The sequence below is a fragment of the Centroberyx affinis genome, unplaced genomic scaffold (genome assembly GCF_046629955.1).
Source record: "Centroberyx affinis isolate AG114_WGS23_722 - 3 ecotype Tasmania unplaced genomic scaffold, CSIRO-AGI_Caff_v1 ptg002510l_1, whole genome shotgun sequence".
Taxonomy (NCBI): Eukaryota; Metazoa; Chordata; class Actinopteri; order Beryciformes; family Berycidae; genus Centroberyx; species Centroberyx affinis.
In genome coordinates this window covers 264815-285175 of record NW_027280732.1, presented here as the reverse complement: position 1 = coordinate 285175, position 20361 = coordinate 264815, and the positions used below count along the sequence as shown (strand labels likewise).

At 41.1% G+C, this 20361-nt stretch overlaps 1 protein-coding gene across 1 annotated transcript in view; it reads right to left on the bottom strand.

The window, feature by feature from the left end:
- Nucleotides 1-640: 640 nt before the first annotated feature.
- Nucleotides 641-20361, bottom strand: part of ddb1 (damage-specific DNA binding protein 1) — a 38963-nt gene continuing 19242 nt past the window's right edge. The window contains exons 15-27 of the mRNA XM_071534270.1: nt 19602-19709; nt 18263-18470; nt 17900-17995; nt 17275-17386; nt 16160-16283; nt 15361-15525; nt 14676-14770; nt 11165-11335; nt 9263-9372; nt 7131-7300; nt 3107-3209; nt 1858-1981; nt 641-776 (exon numbers count right to left, since the gene is read on the bottom strand). Coding sequence (XP_071390371.1) covers nt 693-776; nt 1858-1981; nt 3107-3209; nt 7131-7300; nt 9263-9372; nt 11165-11335; nt 14676-14770; nt 15361-15525; nt 16160-16283; nt 17275-17386; nt 17900-17995; nt 18263-18470; nt 19602-19709 — 1670 coding nt within the window. The 3' untranslated portion in view covers nt 641-692. The remainder of the gene's footprint in view (nt 777-1857; nt 1982-3106; nt 3210-7130; nt 7301-9262; nt 9373-11164; nt 11336-14675; nt 14771-15360; nt 15526-16159; nt 16284-17274; nt 17387-17899; nt 17996-18262; nt 18471-19601; nt 19710-20361) is intronic.

The following is a 20361-nucleotide window of genomic DNA, read 5'->3' as shown; positions in this document are numbered from 1 at the left end:
AACATGGAGAAAACATCACAAAGACAAAATAGCTACAAATCTATCATTTTCCTCATGTCGTTTCTCATACAGCTTGTTTACTCCAGACTTCAATAATAAACTTACTTAGAAAGTGTATCTCTGCCAAGTCCAATAATCAACTTGTGTCCGACAACAGTGATCACAGCCATGGGGTGTAGAGCATCTCCTAAACCTGCCACTAAAACTCAGTGCCTTTGTATTTAGCCACAAACGACCCAGTGTTTTTCTGCTGGGGGAAAAACCTCTGGGTTTTTCCTATGATATAGTCACACGTTATTCCACACAGACGCAAGCATGCACGCACACTTTTACACACACGCGCACGCACGCACGCACACACACGCACGCACACACACACACAGACCAATGTCTTTACTTTGGTCTTTTTGTTGTCCAACAGGATGCTACGCACCTCATCTAGAGAGTCTTGTCTAATTGAAGAACACTACACCCAGTATGTAGCACCTTCAGGGTCTGAACGGGTGACAAATCATTGAAGTCTGAAGGACGAACATGCACACACTGTTTATTTATAAGTATTTACAAAGCCCCAGACCAAAACCCTTCCCTTCCCCGCCCCCTTTCCCATCATCCCTCCTCCCTCCTCCTCCCTCCTCCTCCTCCCCTGGACCCTCCTCCTGACTCAGCTGGGGTCCGGATGAGGGGCGGAGCTAGTGGATCCTGGTCAGCTCCTCCACAATCTTGATGACCTCGTCCACTGTGGCCTCGCGCTTCATGCCGCTGCCGTCGTCTATCTGAAAACGCACAGTGACGCAAACGTTGAGCCTCCATTACTGGAACAAGTGCCACTCATGCTCTAGAGGCATCTGAGTCTGTGCATTGGTAAGCAAACGCAATAGTTACATGCAAATGGAGGGAGTCATCTGTATGTATTACACATTTCTGGAGCATTTTACCAATTTTTTCATTGTTGTTCTGCCATTTTCCACCATGACATTTCTACTGCCATTTAGATTCTGTTATTGTTGTCTTCGCTTGTCGCTTTAACTCATTTGGTGTTTTTCTTTTTATCTTGCCTGCAGATTGACTGCATCTCTTTTTTCTACGTTGTTATTAAATTATTAGATTTTATCACTTTTTGAAAATCACTTTGCTTTATGTTTTATCATTATGTAAATTAACTAAACTTAAAAAGTAAACTATAATTTAGTCTCTTTTGTTATGTTCTGCTGTACTTAGAGGAGATGCAATGTATTTTTTGCAGTGTTAGGGTTTAGGGCTATCTAGATGATAAGATTGAAGATCAAGATCACAAATAATTATATTGCGACCTTTAAGCCATGAAACATACTATGTTCAAATACTTGATTAAAAAATACCCAAATAGTGATTACAGGCATGTCGTCCCCCACAAATGATGCCGGCAGCCCTTGGGCCAATCACTAACAAGATGCATCATTCCTCCAATTTTCATCAAAATCACAGCAGAGGTGTAGCAGTTAACGACCTTTCAAAGTTTGAGATTTTCACCTCTAATTACAGCATCCCCTTAAGGCCAATCAGTGTAAGTGCCAGAACACGAACTATGCCATCCCTCCAAGATTTGTCAAAATCACATCAGTGGTGTCTGAGATATCATGTTTGAGTTAAGCCCCTATTTGGCCAATCAGTGTCAGTATATAAACTCTGGGACACAGTGTAAAGAAGCATCGTCCCTCCAAGTTTTGTGAAAATCAGACCAGTGGTGTCCGAAATATCACCAGAGATCTCACATTTGACAGAATAATAGTTGCCCGGTCTGACAAAAAGAACCACATTTGGTAAAAATATGAAGATATTTCATAGAGCTCAACATATAAGCGTGTGTGCTCCTACCTGTAGAGTACTGACTACTTCCTGCATCTTGGCCCGGCCTAGATCCAAGAAGCTCTCGATCAGGTCACCGTCGATGAAGCCGGTGGCCTGCTCTGTCTTGCGCTCAGTGTGGAAAGACCTCCAGGTGCCGCGGAGTCAAGGAAGATCGATAAGAGGCTGCAGCTGCTTGGCCTGAGGCCTTTTGGCAAGAGGATCATATTCTAAATGCACAAACACGTATTTCACCTCAGGCGCGGTGAACAACTACTTGTGTGGGAAGTCAAACAATACAATGACTAATGTTTGCAAAAACAGGCAGTGGGCATAACTTCGTAACATATGGAGACTTGGGAGAAAAAGTCAATGTTTTCACGTTTGGGGAAAATGAAGTTATGAAATGTTAAATGAAGACACTGTTAAAATTTGATTTTGTTTGAGTGGTCAAAGTTTAAGCTGTTGCATTTTCTAAAATCCCTGCTTTTTTTACAGGCCCTTTCCCACAAACTCCTGGTTGGCTGCCCTCACTATAGAATTACTGAAATTCATCCATTCAGGCCAGTTTGTAGCATTTGAACTGGAAAGTCTGTATTTACCTCATTTAAATTAGAAGAGCTGCTGTTGTCGGCCAATCAGAGTCCAGTATTGTGACTGTTCTGCTTGTGGGGACTCAGACTTCAAATTCATTCAATTTAACTAAATCAATAAATTCATTCACAAAATATGAAGAACATTAGCCTTATCCTGAGTCATGGTATTTTTGAAAACAGAGTCATGAAAACTAAATAATATGGGAACTTAAACACACCACCCCTCCAATTTATCTGGACTGCAATTTATCAGATCTAAATCAGATTAAAATTAGAAGAATAAAGATTAATTAAAGATTAAAAGATTAAAATTATTCATGAACAAAATACTGGCTACTCAAAAGAACTCACAACATCTATAACAAAAGTTTCTGAACCAACTCAACCACAAAACATCAGCTCTTCAATTTCAGAGTTCTTTGATTTGTCTGATAAGCACTTAGTGCTGGCCTGTATTTTAAATTACAACATGCCACTGTGCGGCACAGCAATCTCACACAAGCCATTTCATGCATGAGATGGTGCAACAAAGTGTCTGTCACACACCGTCGAAGCTGGTTTTAGCAACCATCGCTGTTCCGCCACTTTACTCTCCAGGTTTACCGCCTACATGACAACCACACCTGGCTGCCGAGGCTTTCTCCCTCTGCCTGACAGGTGGTGAGCATGCATAAGAAGGATATAAGCTGTGCTCGATCTTGCCCACACTCTTGATGACCTTGTTGAGGCGGTTCTGCAGGTCCAGGAGGAGGCTGTACCAGCCCTCGGACAGGGAAGTCACCAGGCCTGACGCACAAACACACAAACACACAGAGACATCGGTCAACAACAAATCTCTTTAAAGGGAATTTTAGAGCAATCCTGGTGTGTTGTCTGGTTTTTGGAGGCCAGAAGTCATTTATTCCGGCGGAGGATCATTTGCAGACAGCGACAGATTTGCACCCCGCTGTGGCTGTCGTCTGCGCTGGGCAATACATGTCGAATAGGTTGGACTTTTCTAACTTTTGCTCTGGCAGTAAGGAGGGAGGAGATTTTAGGACTGGTTTCATAACATAACTTAAAATCTCTCAACAATAAACAAGTTAAAAGAGAATTAGTTTTGCCATCTTCATAATGCAAGTTTCATATTGGTAGGCTGTGATGATGTTGGAGGTATATGGTTTCAATACTTCAATATTTCAACAGCAATTTCCACTCCAACATGTATCTGCTTTATTTTGAAAGCATTTTCCTGCTAAATTTCAGTCAACTTGCTTAGGGGGAGTAGCAGACTCTCCTCCCTGCTGAAATTGTGTGAGAGCGAGTGCATTACTCCAGTGTTTCCCACACATAGGCTTTACTTGGGCGGGCCGCCCAGGTATATTAACGGCCGCCAAAGTATATTTGGCGAGCCATTTTAAAAAAATTTTATCCGTCCGAGAGAACGACGCCATCCGTGATCGATTAACTAGTGGACAATCTCCCCTCGCTCTCCCCCTCCAGAGTTTCCCACACATAGAAAACTTTCACTATTTAATCGTAGAACTGTGTGTAGCGCATTGATTCGCTCAGCCCCTAATTACTCCACATGATCTCTCTCTCTCGCTCTCTCTCTTTCTCTGTCTCTCGCTCGCTCTCTCTGTTGCTCCCCCTCTCTCTCTCTGTTGCTCGGTCTCTGTCTCTCTCTCTCTCTCGCTCACTCACCGGACCCATCTGTTCGCCTCCCACTGCACACACGTGAGGGAGATTTTTTTTCCATGCCAAAAAGACGGCCGACTGAATTCCCGAAAAGAAGAGCTAACAGTTAACGTTACTCGGAATACAGCTGAGTTTCCGAGATTAGCACGCTGTATAGCCTAGCTGCTAGTCAGTATCCACGGAGTGGACTGATAACGTTAATATTAACTTTTTAACTCTGACTCTGAATGTTTGCTCCCTCAATACAGATTAATATTGAAACATTTTTTCAAAGAAGGAAAAGGACTGGTCCTGAGGAGGAGCAGGACAGTCTGAACCAGAGGAGCTGCTGAGCAGTAAAACAGAGTAGATAATAATGTCAAAGGCTAGTAATTTAACGATGTAAAGATACAGGTGAGACTGACAGCAGAGAGATGTAGCAGGGCAGAGGGACAGAAAAGCAGATTTCTCTGTAAAAGGGGCCTCATTTCTATTCTTCACCTTGTAGACAAAAGCAAGCAACAAACAGAACAGTATAGCACTGTTTATATTTTTAAGTTATGTTATCTTTGACAAAAAGTACTTTAGATATATACAGGTTAGTTATTTGTTTGACAAATGGAACTATTTAAAATGGAGTACATTAGATCATTTTTCAGCCATCCAGGTAATGGGATCCTTTATTGATATTAGCCTATATATTGACAATATAAGAGAATACAAGAATAAAAAGGCACTAACCCTAACCCCCCCCACCCCTCCCCACCCCTGCCAACCCACCTACCACCACAAATACATTTGAATTCTGTGGGAAACACTGTACTCTGAATCTCTGGGGAAAGAACCTGCGTCAAGGATGACAGTACGAAGAAACAATGGACAAACTTGTGAACAAAGGGTTATGCACAGTGCAGACTTGTTTCTCTGAAAATCCCTGTGAGAGACACAGGGTGAGAGCGCAGGGACAAACTGCCAGGAGCAGTTTGGAGGGCAGTGTCTTGCTTTAACCGCCAGATAAATTGCTGAGACTGTCACAATAAAGCCACGATCGACCACTTGCTCATCCCATCTCTCCCTCTCTCTCTTTCTCGCTCTCATCTTCCCCAGTTTGCACTCTGTGAGAAGGATCAGTCAAAACTGCCTATGTTGAAAAGTAACAGGGGGAATGCATGCCCGTGCATAAAGAAAAATACATTTGTTCGAATATTCAATCAAAGGGTGTCTGCAAGTTTCATGAAGATAGATTCAAGACATTGTAATTTCCGGATTACAGCAGACCAAAACAAGTCCCTGAGAAGTCGGCCACTTGGTGATATTTGGCTTAAAATTGTTGTGTGTGGTGCAGTTTCCTCACAAAAACATCTAATATATCACACCATCTTGAGGAGCGATAAGGATGGCAGCCGTATTTTTCTTCATTACGCAGTGCGGCCCATTTGGACTCACCGGCCGCTGTGGAAAGTGCTTACTAGAACGTAGAATTGGGGTTCTCATTTCCTGTTAAACTTTCCTTGGGGAGTTTTGAAAGAACTGCAAAAGGTGCTGGGGTGAAATAATGTGCTGTGTGTTTGGTGCTGTGGGAGCGCAAGAGGGAAATTAAGGCTGAGTCCAAATGATCTTTGCTTCCTTGTTTTTCATCTTTCTCGTCATTACTGCCTAGTTTAAATCTGAGTAATGGGGTGTAAAACTATTATTTCTCACCTGCACCTCTCTGAAAGGGACAAGTCGCTTCCAAATGAATGCTTTTGATAGAAGTTTGTGATTCTTCCTAATTGGACTGAGGTCGTCATCCATATTGCAGTCAGCAGATTAATGGACAAACGCAGTGGAAGAGAAAATGGTCTCTGCACTATTCATCAGACAGTCTTCAGACTGACAACTGGTGGCAACTGTTCAAGTGTTTATCAGTAAATTAAAGATGGAAATTACACTCAGTGTTTGTTAATTCTGCAAATGCGTCCTGAATTTGGAATTATTCCTAATATGCATGCCAACATTCCTGTATTTGCTGAAATGATATAACATCTTTTTTCGTGCTTCCTGGAGTGCTTCCAAGTCGGATGTCACAACTGGATATTTTCACTACCTCCAGCACATCAGGAAGCAGCTCAGTAGGGGAGCAGATGCGTGGTAGACTCCATATATAAGAACAAGGCATTCAAATTATAACTCGACTTCTTTTCAGATGCAGCATATAAATCCGGTGAAAGACTGTGTCGAGCGGTGAGCAACACCACAAAGCAAGAGTGTTTACTTCAGAGAGGTGCTGATATGCCATATTACCACAAAAGAAGTATGTCGCTGCTGTCGTATGAAAACCTCCCAACTCTAATCTTGGCGATTTTCATGTTTTAACTTCAGTTGAAGGATTCCACGCTCCTCTATGGGTTGAAAAAAATTCTAACACCCTTGATCTTATGAAATCCTTTCAAAACGCACTGGATAAACTAAAAAATGCATGGCAGCCAAGCTGAAAAAGGCAGTTTTTCTTAGTTCCTGAAGAGTTGACATCTTGGAGATTTTCACCAGACAGTGACGATGTATTTTTCTTTTTTTAGATTATTTTTATGGCATCTCTGGTATATTGGACAGTAGAATTGAGGGAGACAGGAAAGGGGGAAGAGAGAGGGAGATGACATGTGACAAAGGTACTGGGCCGGATTCAAACCCAGGACAATGCGGTTACATGGTACACGCCTTGGACCAGTGGTTCTTGACCTTTGATGCCTACCCACGACCCCTATCACAAGTGTGCAGAGAATGATTCTCCCTTGTTTCATTTGATGCATTATCAGAGGCTGAGAGGCTGAAAACTATTCAGTATTTCAGAAGTAAAAAAGCAAAAATAAGAAAAAATGGACATGATAATAAATTTATATAGTAGAAATATGCTTTTCTCCTATCCCATAAATCATCTTGTGACCCATTAAAATTATGTTGCAACCCCCTGGGGGATCCCGACCCCCAGGGGGACCCCCACTGATCCACCGGGACACCCTGATGATGTATCTCTGTGTGTGAACGCCTGTCTGTGTCTGTCCTTGTGCTTACCGATCATGCCGTTCACAGTGCCGAAGAGCACGGAGCCCTGGGTGGGCGTGGAGCTCTCGCCCAGATTCTGCAGCACCAGCGACCCGTGGGAGAAGACGTTGACAAACTCCCCGAGGTGGAAGACGCCGACCTCCTGGAGGTGCTGCCGCTCCTCATCTGTGGTGGCCGCACTGGACGGACCGCAGGGAGAGAGAGAGGGGTGGAGAGAAAGGCAAATAGAAACAAGAGAAAAAGAAAATGAGGGTGCCAAGAGAAAGATCAGGAGAGAGAAACAAAAAACAGATGTAGAAGGTAAAAGAAAGAAATTAGAGGGGACAAGAGAGATAGATTAGGCAAAAGAAAACAAGAGGGGTGGAGATATCAAACATTTGAAAAGGTCAGAGAATGATAGAGAGATAATGGATAAAAGGGTGAGAAACGGTGCAGAGAGCGAGAGAGATGAGACAAAAATAAAGGTCAAAAGCATTGAGTGGTGAGACCTGATGCATTAGGTAGATAACAAGTGGTGGCATGATTGTAACACAAACATTTCCTTTCCCTGAAATCAACACTTATCTAACACTGAAACGACTGAAGTGAGCAATGCAGTAAAATTATGTCAGACTAATTTCCAAAAGATTTAATTTATTTAGATTTACACATCTATAATACTACTACTACGAATAAACGTCATATGTATATATATATATATATATATATATGTAGATATATATATAGCACTTGTGTTGACATTTTTTGCATTGGCCATCATTGCTGCTGCTCTAAAAAGCAAGGGTGAAGTAACTAATTACATTTACTCACGTTACTGAAATTGAGTAGCTTTTTTGTGCACTTGTATTTTTTAAAGTCACTAATTAAATATTATACTTCACTACATTTTAAATCACATTCATAGAGAACAAACTTTGTGGCTCTTCATAAGCATCAGAAACTAGGCAATCGTAAACTGACAAATTGTGGAGCCATTTGCAACGAACGGTCAGTCAGCAAAGAAGAGAAGAGTAACCTGGTTTTACTTTGCTTGTGCACTTTATTTTGAAATTTCCAAATTAAAAGAATCTAGTTTGAACTCTGTACTTTCGTCCTTTCAGAATTGCATGCAAAAGATCACGGTTAACAATGTTCTCTTTTCTAAAAAGTAACTAACTTTTACTCTGAGCACATTTTAAATGAGCTAATTTTTTACTTTTACTTACAGTTGTACATTTACTTATACTTAAGTGAAATATCATCCAAGTAACAGTACTTCTACTGGAGTAGGACTTTCTAGTACTCTTTCCACCACTGCTAAAAAGCATCATGGGACTCAAGTGTGGAAACAAGGACCCATCGATGACAAAAAGTTGATTCTGTTGAAAAAGGTTGGAGGTCATTTGGCCACTTACTGTCACACAGACTGAATTACTGCCTATTGAGAAGCAGCCATAACGATCATGGAAAGTATGAAATTCATGTGCAATGAAATGCCACTGTGCTAGGCCCTGCTTATATGTAAAATAAGGATGGAAATCCTATTTTTTGTGGGTGGGGTCCGTTAAAGGAGTGTGGAGGTCCCTAGTAGGCCTGGGCTGATATGAAATTTTCATAGTATGATTATCTTGACCAAAAACTTGATACATGATATTATCTTTATAATTATTAAAAAGATGAAAATTTTAAAAACATTACTGTAATACGCTTCAGTTACTCAAAAACAAATGTATCAATCACAAGACATTTGACCTTTTTTAAAAAAAACAAAATTATAAACTGCTGGTTTAGCTTATAGAAAATGTTAAGTATTGTTCTGAACAACACAAATAGAAATCCAAATCACAGCATATAAAATAAGTCAAATGCATCTCAAATAAAGAGCTGCATTCACATTCATTCATTCACTGCACTCAACCTGCATTCACGTTAACTCAGTCAGCAACATGAATATAACGATTTGTTAGAGCGCTCCCCCTTTCGTGGGAAATAAAACATCGATGATGACAGACGAGAGTGGCGGTGGTCACGTTAATTAATATCAGTGGCGGTGCCATAATTGTTATTGTTTTTTACTGTGATCTGTAGTAATACTGGTTGTCCCATCCCTGGTCCCCAGACATACTGAAGACCCTGCAGCTTATCTCTGCTCAGCTCCTCACCTGTCCTTCTGGCAGACAAACAGGTTGAAAGCATTCTCTGCCCCCAGGAAGTTGTCGTCGTCCAGGATCTCCACAGCGCTCATCCAGTTGGGATTGAAGTCACGTGCGATCTGACCAAAATAAATACATAATAGATGTTCTGGGTGAAATAGTAAAGAACAATTTAGTACTGGGCCAATGCAAGGATGCTTCTTGTCTCCAAGTAAACACTGCATTATCTATGAGCAGAGAAGTGCTGACTGAAATTCAAAGATGGAGTCAATATGCAAAATCCAAAGGTTGACTTTTCAAGCATCCTTTAAGAAAAAAACAAAAAGACTTTACTATAACTGAAAGACTAACTGTCCATACAAAATATTATCACACTGTAATGTGAGATTCATCTTAAATCTCTGAAATAAACCACTAGCACACAGCATATGCCTCCATGTTACAAAATACAACCTGTTCAAATGACTGTCTCACCAGCCATATGTTCTCCAGACGCCCCAGGGCCTCCCACTAAAACAAACATGCCTCTCTAACAGATTTTCAACGCACCAAAATAAACTATTAACCACATTATATTGAGTGGTCTTTGCTTGAATGCCTTAATGCTGTTTACTGTCCTTTCTTTTTGTTCTGAGCACCTTGTTACCAATTCCACTGACATCTTGCCCCATATTTATTCATTTTTGTTCTTAGTTTTAAGTTGAAAGTTAGTATATACACCACATCAACTCACTTCAGAGACTTATTTAAAGCATAAGTGGCAAGCAGCTGGTTGACTGGTTAACTGGTTGTGATTTCAAATCAAACATAAAACCATGGCCAAAAAAGGAAAACATAAACGACAAAGTAAACATAGAAAAACACTAAAAGTCGTTTAAAATTCAATAATTGTATTAGAAAACCTTGTTTTCTAGTACAGAAATTGCAGTATGTGTTTCCAGTAGGACATATTCTGCTGAGCACAAATCAGTGTAGTATCAGTTGTGCAAAAAGTGGTATAGTGCTTTTTGCACGCCATTCAACAATTCTGAATTCTTTACGATTATGCAAGTAATTAAGGATTTCAAAATGCAGCACTGCATTCCAAAATGTAGTTACAGTACTCATTTTCATAATTTCAAAAACATCCGCAAGTAAGACATGGTGATTTGAATTCTAGGGACACGGTTTCTGGTTGCGAAATGTCAAAAATTCCTTCTTCAATCCAAAATTCTCAGGCAGTCCAATGTATTTTCCAGTTCTGAATATTTCTAGTGCTTTGATCTCTCACTTGTTGCATTGAGTGGAGACAGCATGCCTTCTGTGGTGCGTGTGACTCATGGTCAAATCTCTTCATCTATCCTCTCTCTCTCTAAAATCAATATGGACACTGCGCATCAAAAGGCTGGGAGGTATATATAGGGCAGAAGACGGAGAACACGGTTGGGGCTGAAACGTTGTCCTTTTAATCTTTCAGTGAAAAACGTTGCCATCTGTGCAATAGTGTGTTCTACTGCTTCTATCCTTTGATGTCTACTCAACTCGGCACCTAAGTTTGATGTGTATGCCTATAACATTGTTTTGAAGGTATACATAGACTAAAAAACGTCATAAAAAACACAAAAAACAAACACAAAACCCAGCGCTACATTTAGACAGTAAAGACAAGCTACAACATGCAGATGTGGATGTACAGACACAAACTAAATATTGTGTATACAGCTCAAGAGTTTTCTACAAAAACTAAATATTATTTTGAAGTGTGAGAAAATCATCTATTTTCAAAACCAATGGCCTTGGCTGAAAGCAAGACCCCTGAACTGCCTTTTATCTATTGGTACAGCAAAACCACTAACCACTCCACAAACTGTTTGCCATTTTCAGTTCATGCTTGGTTATTTTCTCCAAATCCTCTTCGGCGTCCCATCTTACCTCTTCGAAGTTGCCCTCCATGGGTTTGTATGCCAGCAGCAGGACGGACCGCATCAGGTCTCCCACCAAGATAAAATCTCCTTTGGTCTTCAGGTAGAGGGCCATGATATTGTTGTAGTGGTTACACTCGGTCCTCAGCTCCTTCTCGGCCGTCCACTCGTACAGGCGGACCTGGAACCGACAGGCATGGTGAGGAACAGTTTGCCGCACAATCTGCGGCACAATCTGCCCTGGTAGAGGATCTACAATGAGCTCCATCAGTATATGAAGACCTGGTTGACATTTTGGTTCCATATTGCCATCACTTTGGATAGAGAAGCTGCTCCAGAGGGAGTGTGTCATGTTGCCATAAGCGCCGCGCTGCTGTGACACTCTACCTGCTACACACTGAGCTGCCGATTCAATATCTTTAGGATTTTCCACTGCCCTAATTTGACTCGTTATTCCCGGCCAATTGGGTGCAAGCAACATTTAATGCATTCTATGTAAATCATCATAATCTGGGCAACAGGTTAAATAACATTTAGCTGGCTTTAGCTGGCTAAACTTTGCCACAAAGCATCGCTTGCCAGATGTTGACCTGCGACTTTAGCAAGGCTATAATAAAGATAGGCTACAAATAAGATGGATAACCTACCTTAGCTGCATTTGAGATTTATTTTTTATATTCTATTTATAGTGTCAAGCCAATGGATCAGAGGTATCTAATACAATGCAGGCTACAGTGAAACCTGGGGGTCCCAAACAGTGAAACCTAATCCCCATAGAATGAAAGAAGAAATTAAGCTGTAGGCTGACTGATTTTGCTGAGGACCCCTCAGACTCTGGGCTCTGAGAACTGCTGAGAATATTTCTTACTATTGACATTTGCCATCTTTTCACTCTCTGGCAGTTGCCTATAACTGTAAGACAGCACTTTTTTTATTTATTTGTTTGTTTTTTTTAATTACTGAACATACTAGACGTATTTGTATTTAAACATTTCTTAAAATTTACATGTAGCTATATGCTAAAGAATTCTATAGTAAGTCACTGGAAACAATGTGTTGATGTCGCGTTGTTCATTTTTCTAGTGTCATTCATCAGGAATTAGATCTAAGTGAATCTGGATGCTCTCTGGTTGCTGCCATCGGATGCAAAGCAGCCAGTGCAGCAGCTGACTTTAAAGGAAGCATTCACTTGATGGCTGACGCCCGATAGCTCCAGTGTAGCTTGGCCGTTACACTGTTAAAAATCATCTATCTGTGATGCTCAATGCATTCCCGGAGTTATTTTGTGATTATTATGGGTTGCAATTTACTTTCTTGGTGTACACAATTTCCCTCAAGCTGCCTTGTCTAATTCTAATATATGTAGTGATTTCCTACATTTCCTAGAATGACTCAACAACTTCTATAAAAAATGGAGTTCTGCTATATACATGTAGGTGGAGAGAGCAATCTCTGGTATCTCTGGCTCTTCTATGATGTGATTGTCGAACGTTGGTGTAAAATGACGGGTCTACAAAGAAGCCCTCGCTCTTTGATTCTGAGGGACTGACACTAAAACCTGACATTTGCTGTTGATGTTTTAGACAGCTGAAACCTTTTCTGCTATCAAACTCCATTGTAGCTGCACTGGGAATATCAAAACATGACATAATGTTGTTTATATCTTGCCAGTTATCTGTGCGACAAAGGAAAATACACCACCAAAAAAAATAAAATGGGCCCAGAAATGCAAAGTACATTGCCAATAGCTCTTTTTTTTTTTTTAAACAGTGTTCAAGTGTTTTAGGGTTTTAGGGTTTTTTTTTAATGATTTTTCCTTTAAAGAGCTGCTGGATTGTAATGCTTCTCCTATTCAGGCTGCTCAAAAGTACTGAAACAGATTTATATAATGATAAATCATTTTTAGTAGGTGATAAGGCATTCTCACTGTGTGATGACTTCTGATGAAGTCTGCAACCCATGGATATTACCAGACTCTTGATATCTTATTATAAGGTTGTCTTTCTGGTCTTTTATCCTTTTAATCCATCTATAGCTCTGTCTGGATGAGATTAGCATTACGGGACAGCAGGGGAAAATATTCCTTTATACTGCACGTCAGCGATTTCAATGAGCAATCCATATGGGATAAATCTATTCCAAAATTACCCTTCAAAATTACTGAGGAGCGCTTCATTTTCAGAAATAGATCACACACTACTTTCACTGTCACCAGTCAACAAAGCAAGAAAAGTCAAAACACACAACTCACACGGAGGTTGGCTTGCTGGTGAGTATACAGTCAAAAATTTAGTTTTTTTTTTTTTTAAATGGCCGCACAAAATATTTTTCCAATTAGCGGAGAAACAGTGAAGCGTGTCATGTGGTAAGATCAAAAACATCACTTTGCAAAGGACTAAACTGACCATCTATACCAGTGAAAATTACATCATCTGACCTCCTCCTGTAAAACTAACCCCATCCAGACAGACAGGCCTTAGCGTGAAATGCCTCTCACACTGTAGGTGGTGGAGTATGGAGTTTGGCTAAATGAGCAGGGTCAGGGGTTAAGTGATCTCCTCCAATAGAGAAACTGTATACAGGAGACTAGAAGACAGTTAGTAAGTTGCTTCAATCTCCAGTGGGAGCGCAATCATGTTACAATTGACAATTTTATTGGCATTTGGGCAGTAGTAGCCTAAGGGTTACAGATGCAGGATTGTGACTGGAAGTTTGCTGGTTTGAAATCCCTGGACCATATGGTAAATCTTGGTGTGGGAACAACTATCGAGGTGGACTTGAGCAAAGCACTTCATCAGCACCTTCCCAGTGGACAACAGAAAAGACTTGAATTGTACTGGACTACTTCCAGGTGTGAATGTTTTTAACTGTGAGTGTGAAGCAGAGAGTTGCAGAGAAAAAAGCCAGTCTGGTCAGTCAAACTTTCCTGGATAATATAAAATAGAGCTGAACAATTAATTGAAAAAAATAAATAAATAAATCAAAATCACAAAATGAACATCTGCAATTTCCAAATTGCAGAGGCTGCAATTAATTGCTTAAGAGAGAGCGGTGTTCATTGTTCACTGGATTTCTAAACAAGGTGTTTTAGAACTGCAGGTAATTTTTGGTCCATGAATCAAGTACTACATTGGTGAAAACCTTTCATCATACTCAAACTCAGTAAATCCTGCACATTGACATCTATATTTTTTTTTAGCAGAATCACTTTTCTTTAAATTGTAAAGTTCTAAAAATGTATAACAAGAAAAACATTGCAGTTTAAATTGCAATTGCGATATTCTGTCAAATAATCGCAATTAGATTTTTTGTTAATGTCTTTCAGCCCTAATATAAAATAAAATCTATACTTGTTAACTTAATTTGCGTACCTAGATGCAGATTCAATGTCGAGGCTGCAATTATTTTCTTCAAGTCTACAAACATATGGCACATGAACATATTGCAGTACAGCTAGCTCATGTTAGAAATAGTCAGGTTTATGTCAGAAAACTGAGCAACAACATCAAGCTGCCACTCACTGTGCTATTGATGCTGGCCAGCAGTTTGCCATTGAACTCCACCATAGAATAGACAGCTCCCTTCACCTCCTTCTCAGCCACTGTCTGTAGCTTCCCTGCAGAAAAGAGCGAAATGTCTGTCAGTCACTGTTCAGTTAGCATTCAAAGTGTTACATGCTCAATGTCAACCTAAACTAGCAACTACAAGATCTTGTTAGAGTGAGGTGGAGAATGGTGTACTGCTTGACAAGGGAGAGACACACAGATGCGGGAAGGAGAGGGAAAAAAAAAAAAAGAGTGAAAGAGAGTAGGGAGGCAATCAGGACAAAAAGAAGGACAGGTTTAGAATGAAAAGCAAAAGGAGGAGTTAAATGCGAGCGATACACCTTGAGAAGGACAGAGTATGAAAGGAAAGAAGGGGAATGGGTAAAGCCTGGTGAGCCAAGGAAAGAACACAAGATAAGAAATGATAAGAAAATGATTAAGTGAGGTGGGGAACAGGGGCATGGTAGGACAAAGTGTCCGTGAGTGAGGAAACAGGAGAGAAGAAAGACAAAATGAAAGAGAGAGTGAAGGATAAAGAGAGCAAGGCAAAATGAGGCAGATGAAAAAAAGAGAAACTGGATGGGGGGTTGAGAAACAAGACAGAGATAGTGTGCGTGTGTGTACAAGAGAGGGACAGATTAAGAACAGCCTGGCTACGAACCGTCAGTGTAGTGGAAGACGATGATGCGTCCCTGCTTGGGCTCCGCCTCCTCCGGGTAAACCATGGCGGTGCCAACGATGAAGTAGACCGACGGGTCTCTGCCCAGACGGCAGGACACCATGCTGAGGGCGTACTCGCTGGGGAGGAACTGATGGGCATGGAGAACTAACAGAGGGACACACAACACCAGCGGTGAGACCAAGTCAACTTTACTAGAGTCCTCAAGTCTAAATGTAGAATACCAAGTCAGGTCAGAACAACTCAAGAGTCCAGTATCGATTTCATATCTTAAAGAAAACAAAATATCTAGGACTTTTCAATGCAATATAATTTGCAATATAATAGTGCAAGTCACCAGAAACAACTCAAGTCTCAAGCAATTAAAATTATGACTCAAGTCAAAGTCATGTAACTCGAGTCCCCACCTCTGCACAACACAAATACATAATGAAACCGGAGTGTGTTAAGAGCACAATACATCTGTCAGTTGATAGGATAACACATCTCTTGGTTCTTTTCCTTTGTTATTAAGTTTTGTTTTTGTATTTTGTTAAGTTTTAATTGGTGTGTGACCGTGTGGTCAGGCACTGTATAATTAATCTATTCCTAGTTTGCACAACAAGTTTGCAATACTTAATTTAGCAACTGATGTGTGAAGAGGCTCGTATATATAAGTGTTAAGATTCTATTGATGATCTTTTTCCCTTTACAAGTTGAACACAGTATTTACCATCAGACACTCCACATGAAAGCTCCGGCTAAGTGAGCTCAAATGGAAATGTACATCCGGCTGTCTCACCTTCAAAGGTGTGCTGATCCACAACTAGGAGACTGTGGACCTCCACCTCCTCACCAAAGGAGGTCTCATGGGGGGAGGTGCTGCTGGGGAAGAGCTTGCTGGAGCTCACGCTGCTGGAGAGAGCCTGGAGGTACAGAGATTTATAGGATGGGAGAGGGCAAAAGAGAAAGTGAAGCCTAATAAGCGCCTTCTCAGGGTGGACAGCAATACAAATCTCTCTGTTTCTGTTTGAGCTCAATAGCCCTGTCGGCACCATCTGTAGCGGCAGATGTGCAATGATAAAAATCAGGTGAACATCTTTCTGGAAACTATGGTCATCAAGTATGAGAGGCTCAGGCTCTCCTTTGTCTCCACATAGTTGTGTGCTGCAGCAATCAATACACCACAGATGGGAGTGCATACTTGTCCCCCTGGGAAAGCTACAGAGCCAAGGCGAGTGGCCACAACACATGTTGTCATAGTAAACCTGGCTGAGAGAACTTTTTGATTTGCTCTCCAAGTGGGTCTCTTTTTAGAAATTGGTTCCTGCTATTCTGTGTTGGCAGCTGAAATCTCATTGTCCTTATTTATTCCTTGGCAACAAATCAGCTGAGAAGAGGATTATGTTGAGCAGGATTTAACAGAAGATGATATTTAACTTAATTTAATTTGAACTTAATTCAAACCGTCTCATCACAGCTACGTCCTGCTTGAGTAGGTGAAATACTGAAAAAGAAAGAAATGGCCTGCTCTTCCTCTCTTGCTGTCACATTTACTGACTGCCAACATGTCATAGGGGTGTTTCTGAAAAACACCAGACAGTGGACTGGTACACAATAGCCTGAAGGTTTAAATCCTGGTTGTCTGAGAAAATCTAGGAGGGGGATTTGAAGGAGAAGTGCTCTCCCCACCTATGACAAATACCACTGAAATGCCCAAGAGCACAGCACTTAAAATCCTAACTGCTCAAATAGAGCTGCTAGGTGGCTAACAGGACAAGACATCTGTTGTCCTGACAAGCTCCCAGTCTCATGTTATAAATAATATGTTCTTATTCAGCTTGCCTGGTTAGATAAGGATATGAAAACAAACAAGCCCTTGGGCAGTTAGCAACCAAAACAGAACATGGAGCTTACCTGAGTGCTAGCGCTGGGGCGTACGGCAGAAGTGGTGCCGCTGACATCCTGAATCTCCACCCTGCTGGAGAGCACCCCGAAACACTGGGATACCTCCTGGTAACAGATCCGCCTGGTGGGGTTGTAGGGTGAGAGTGAGAAGAGAGATGAGAAAAGAAAGGGTACGGAGGAGATGTTAAACATGGAAAGAACACAGGTGAACAAAACAAGGTGCCCCAATAGATTGCTTCCCGTTTTCAATAAACAATAAATCTTTCAATAACTTATGTAACGAGAGCTGAGTCCGGTCTCTCATTTAGATGTATGCCCTATGCATATGAGTACAAAAAAAGAGGGGACATCAAACAAAAAAAATATTTCATTCAACAGATGTAAAACCATCCACAGAACAAATGCACAAAGAGGACATTGGTCAAACCAAAGCCAAGCAGAAACACACAGGTAAAGACATTGTGGACACCAAGAACATATAGTTGATTTGTACAAATTATAGTGCAGAATTGTTAACTTGGAGTCTAACTTGAATCTGTCACGTATTTTTTTCAAATTTGTATGGTCCAAGATTTACACTATACTATTTAGGCTTTTTAGTAATGATAACTCAATATTTGACAAGGGAACTGACCTGGGAGACTCATAGAGGGGAACAGTGCGGATGTGGAGTTTCTGAATCTCGTCGATGGTACCGATAGTCAGAGTGCTGTTGTTGGCTAGAGCCAGACTGTCAAAGACACAACGCATTAATGGAAGGGGAAAAAACAATACATCAACTCCCTGCAACCAAACAAAATTTCATTATATGCATTTCAGTAATCAACAGAAAACATATCTGAGCCAACTGTCTCTGCTAAAAGATCAAAACAGAAGCAGTGAAGCTTGTGTGTTTATGAACTCCTTTAGCACAAAGGAAGAAAACATGAAAGAACGACATTTTCCTCTGCAGCTTCAGACTGAAAAATGCACAAGTGTGAAGAGTGGTGCCGCTGACCTGTCGGGATAGCCCTCAGAGTTGAGTGGGCACATATAGTTGACCTCCTTGAGGTTGACATTGGAGAACACCAGCTTGTGGTTGGAGGAGTAGATGACAGTGGGCCGGTCAGAGCAGGCGAAGACATTGGAAGTGGACAGGGATCGGAAGGTCCTCAGCACAGTGGGCTGGGTGCCGAGGGTGACCTTCTTACGCTCACTCAGGACACCTGGGGCAGGGGAGATGAGAGCCAAACACAAGTTCAACTCCAGTTTGAAGGGAGGGCTCTACTGACCTAACCCAGGTCTGAAATTACCTCTTGCCAAGCGCCATTTGCCAGTGAAAATTGGTCTTGGTGAATAAATCAATAAAGGTCACCTGCCACACTGGCCAGTGACTTTTTAAGATAATAACATTTGACTGCCTCGGTTATATATAGTCTTTGGTCTTTGCTTGTTCTCAAACTTTGTCACTGCTGACCACTGTACACTTGCTGACCGGGTGGAGCCAATCAAATCAAGGCAAAACAATGGCTCTGTATCAAACAGGATCCTGATTGGCTGCTTATTACACTGCTCTACACAAAGCAGTAGCATCTAAAACCTCTGTTTCTCCGCTGTCTGGATGGTTAACTAGCCTAAAGTTTGTTGAAACTTAACGTTACTCCCATGTGGCGACACATATCAGGGGTAAAGTGACCAAAAAGAAAAAAAAGACGAGGAAGAGAGAAAAAGATCCATTGTAAAAGTCAGTGACCAAGTTTTTAATTAACACACAGTACCTGATTCTGACATGAAACAGAATTAAAAACGGGTAGGGTAACATGTACTGTATATTTTCCATATTTATTCATTATTTTGTGTATTAATCATTAATATTCATTATTTTGGCCGGTAAAAATGATCCTTGGCAGGTATTTTCTTTTTTAGTTTACCAGTGCTTGGCAGGTGAGCCAAAAAGTTGATTTCAGACACTGGACCCAACTATAGCTGGTGGATGGTGCAGGGTAAACTGTATGAAATCACACCATTTGGTTACATCATTGCATCTTTTTCTGTAGGCAAACAACAGGCACTCAATCAAAAAGAAGAGTTCTAACAGTAGTTTCTTCAGGGACCTGATGAGATACTGCAGGAAGTCCCAGAGGGTCTGAAGCAAAAAATGAAGAATGCTTTATTTTCACATTTTGCTTTCTCCACCGTTGCATCCAAATAATGTGCTGACAGTTATGCAATTCTGTATGAAAAGATATCTGCAAATGAAACTTTCCTGACAGCTGCCATGGACTTGGGGTTCTTAGCATGAGAAGAAGCCCTGGTCTACCAGCAAAGGGAGGTTGTGTTAGTGTTGGAGGACGTACCTGTCTGCAGGTCCAGACCAAAGTAGAACAGCGCTCCATCTCCAAGGGCACAGAGAAGGTAGTAGCTACCCTCAAAGGTGGTCATTAGGATTGAACGAGGGATTATCTCTGGGGACACACACACAGAGTTGAATGATTTATTTATGCCCCGATATGGAGTAACACACACACAGGGCCAGAAATGAACACCTGCCAAGCGCTAAATGCCAGTAAAAATTGACTCTGGCGGATAAATCAATAGGGGTCACCTGTCAGACGGGTCGGTAACTTTCTGAGACGGGAACATTTGAATGCAGCAGGCTGTCTTTTGTCTTTGCCTGTTCTGAAACATTGTCCCTGCTGACCACTGACACTAACAGAAGCCAGTCAAATCAAAGCAAAACAATGCCTGATTGATGTGCGCACACAGATAAAATGACAAACACACTTACACACAAACAAATAGGGCTATTTTGTCATAAAAAAAAAACAGACAAAGAAAAACGAATCCACCTATTAACAAAAACTAACACAAAGCTGAATTGCAGCTGTTGGGATATCCTCTGCTCCAAATGACAGCTATCAAATAAAGACAATTAGAATAGCCTAGTAGCTATTGATGGGAAACGTTTGCTGTTCATAACTCACAAAGGACTTATTTCTGCAGTCAGATTGTGCTTGTTAGGGGAGTCAGAGTACACTCCGCAGTGTTCGTGCATTGAGCAGCTGTCAATCAAATGCATGCAGGAAATAATGTGTGTCATTGTGGGAAAGAGTAGCA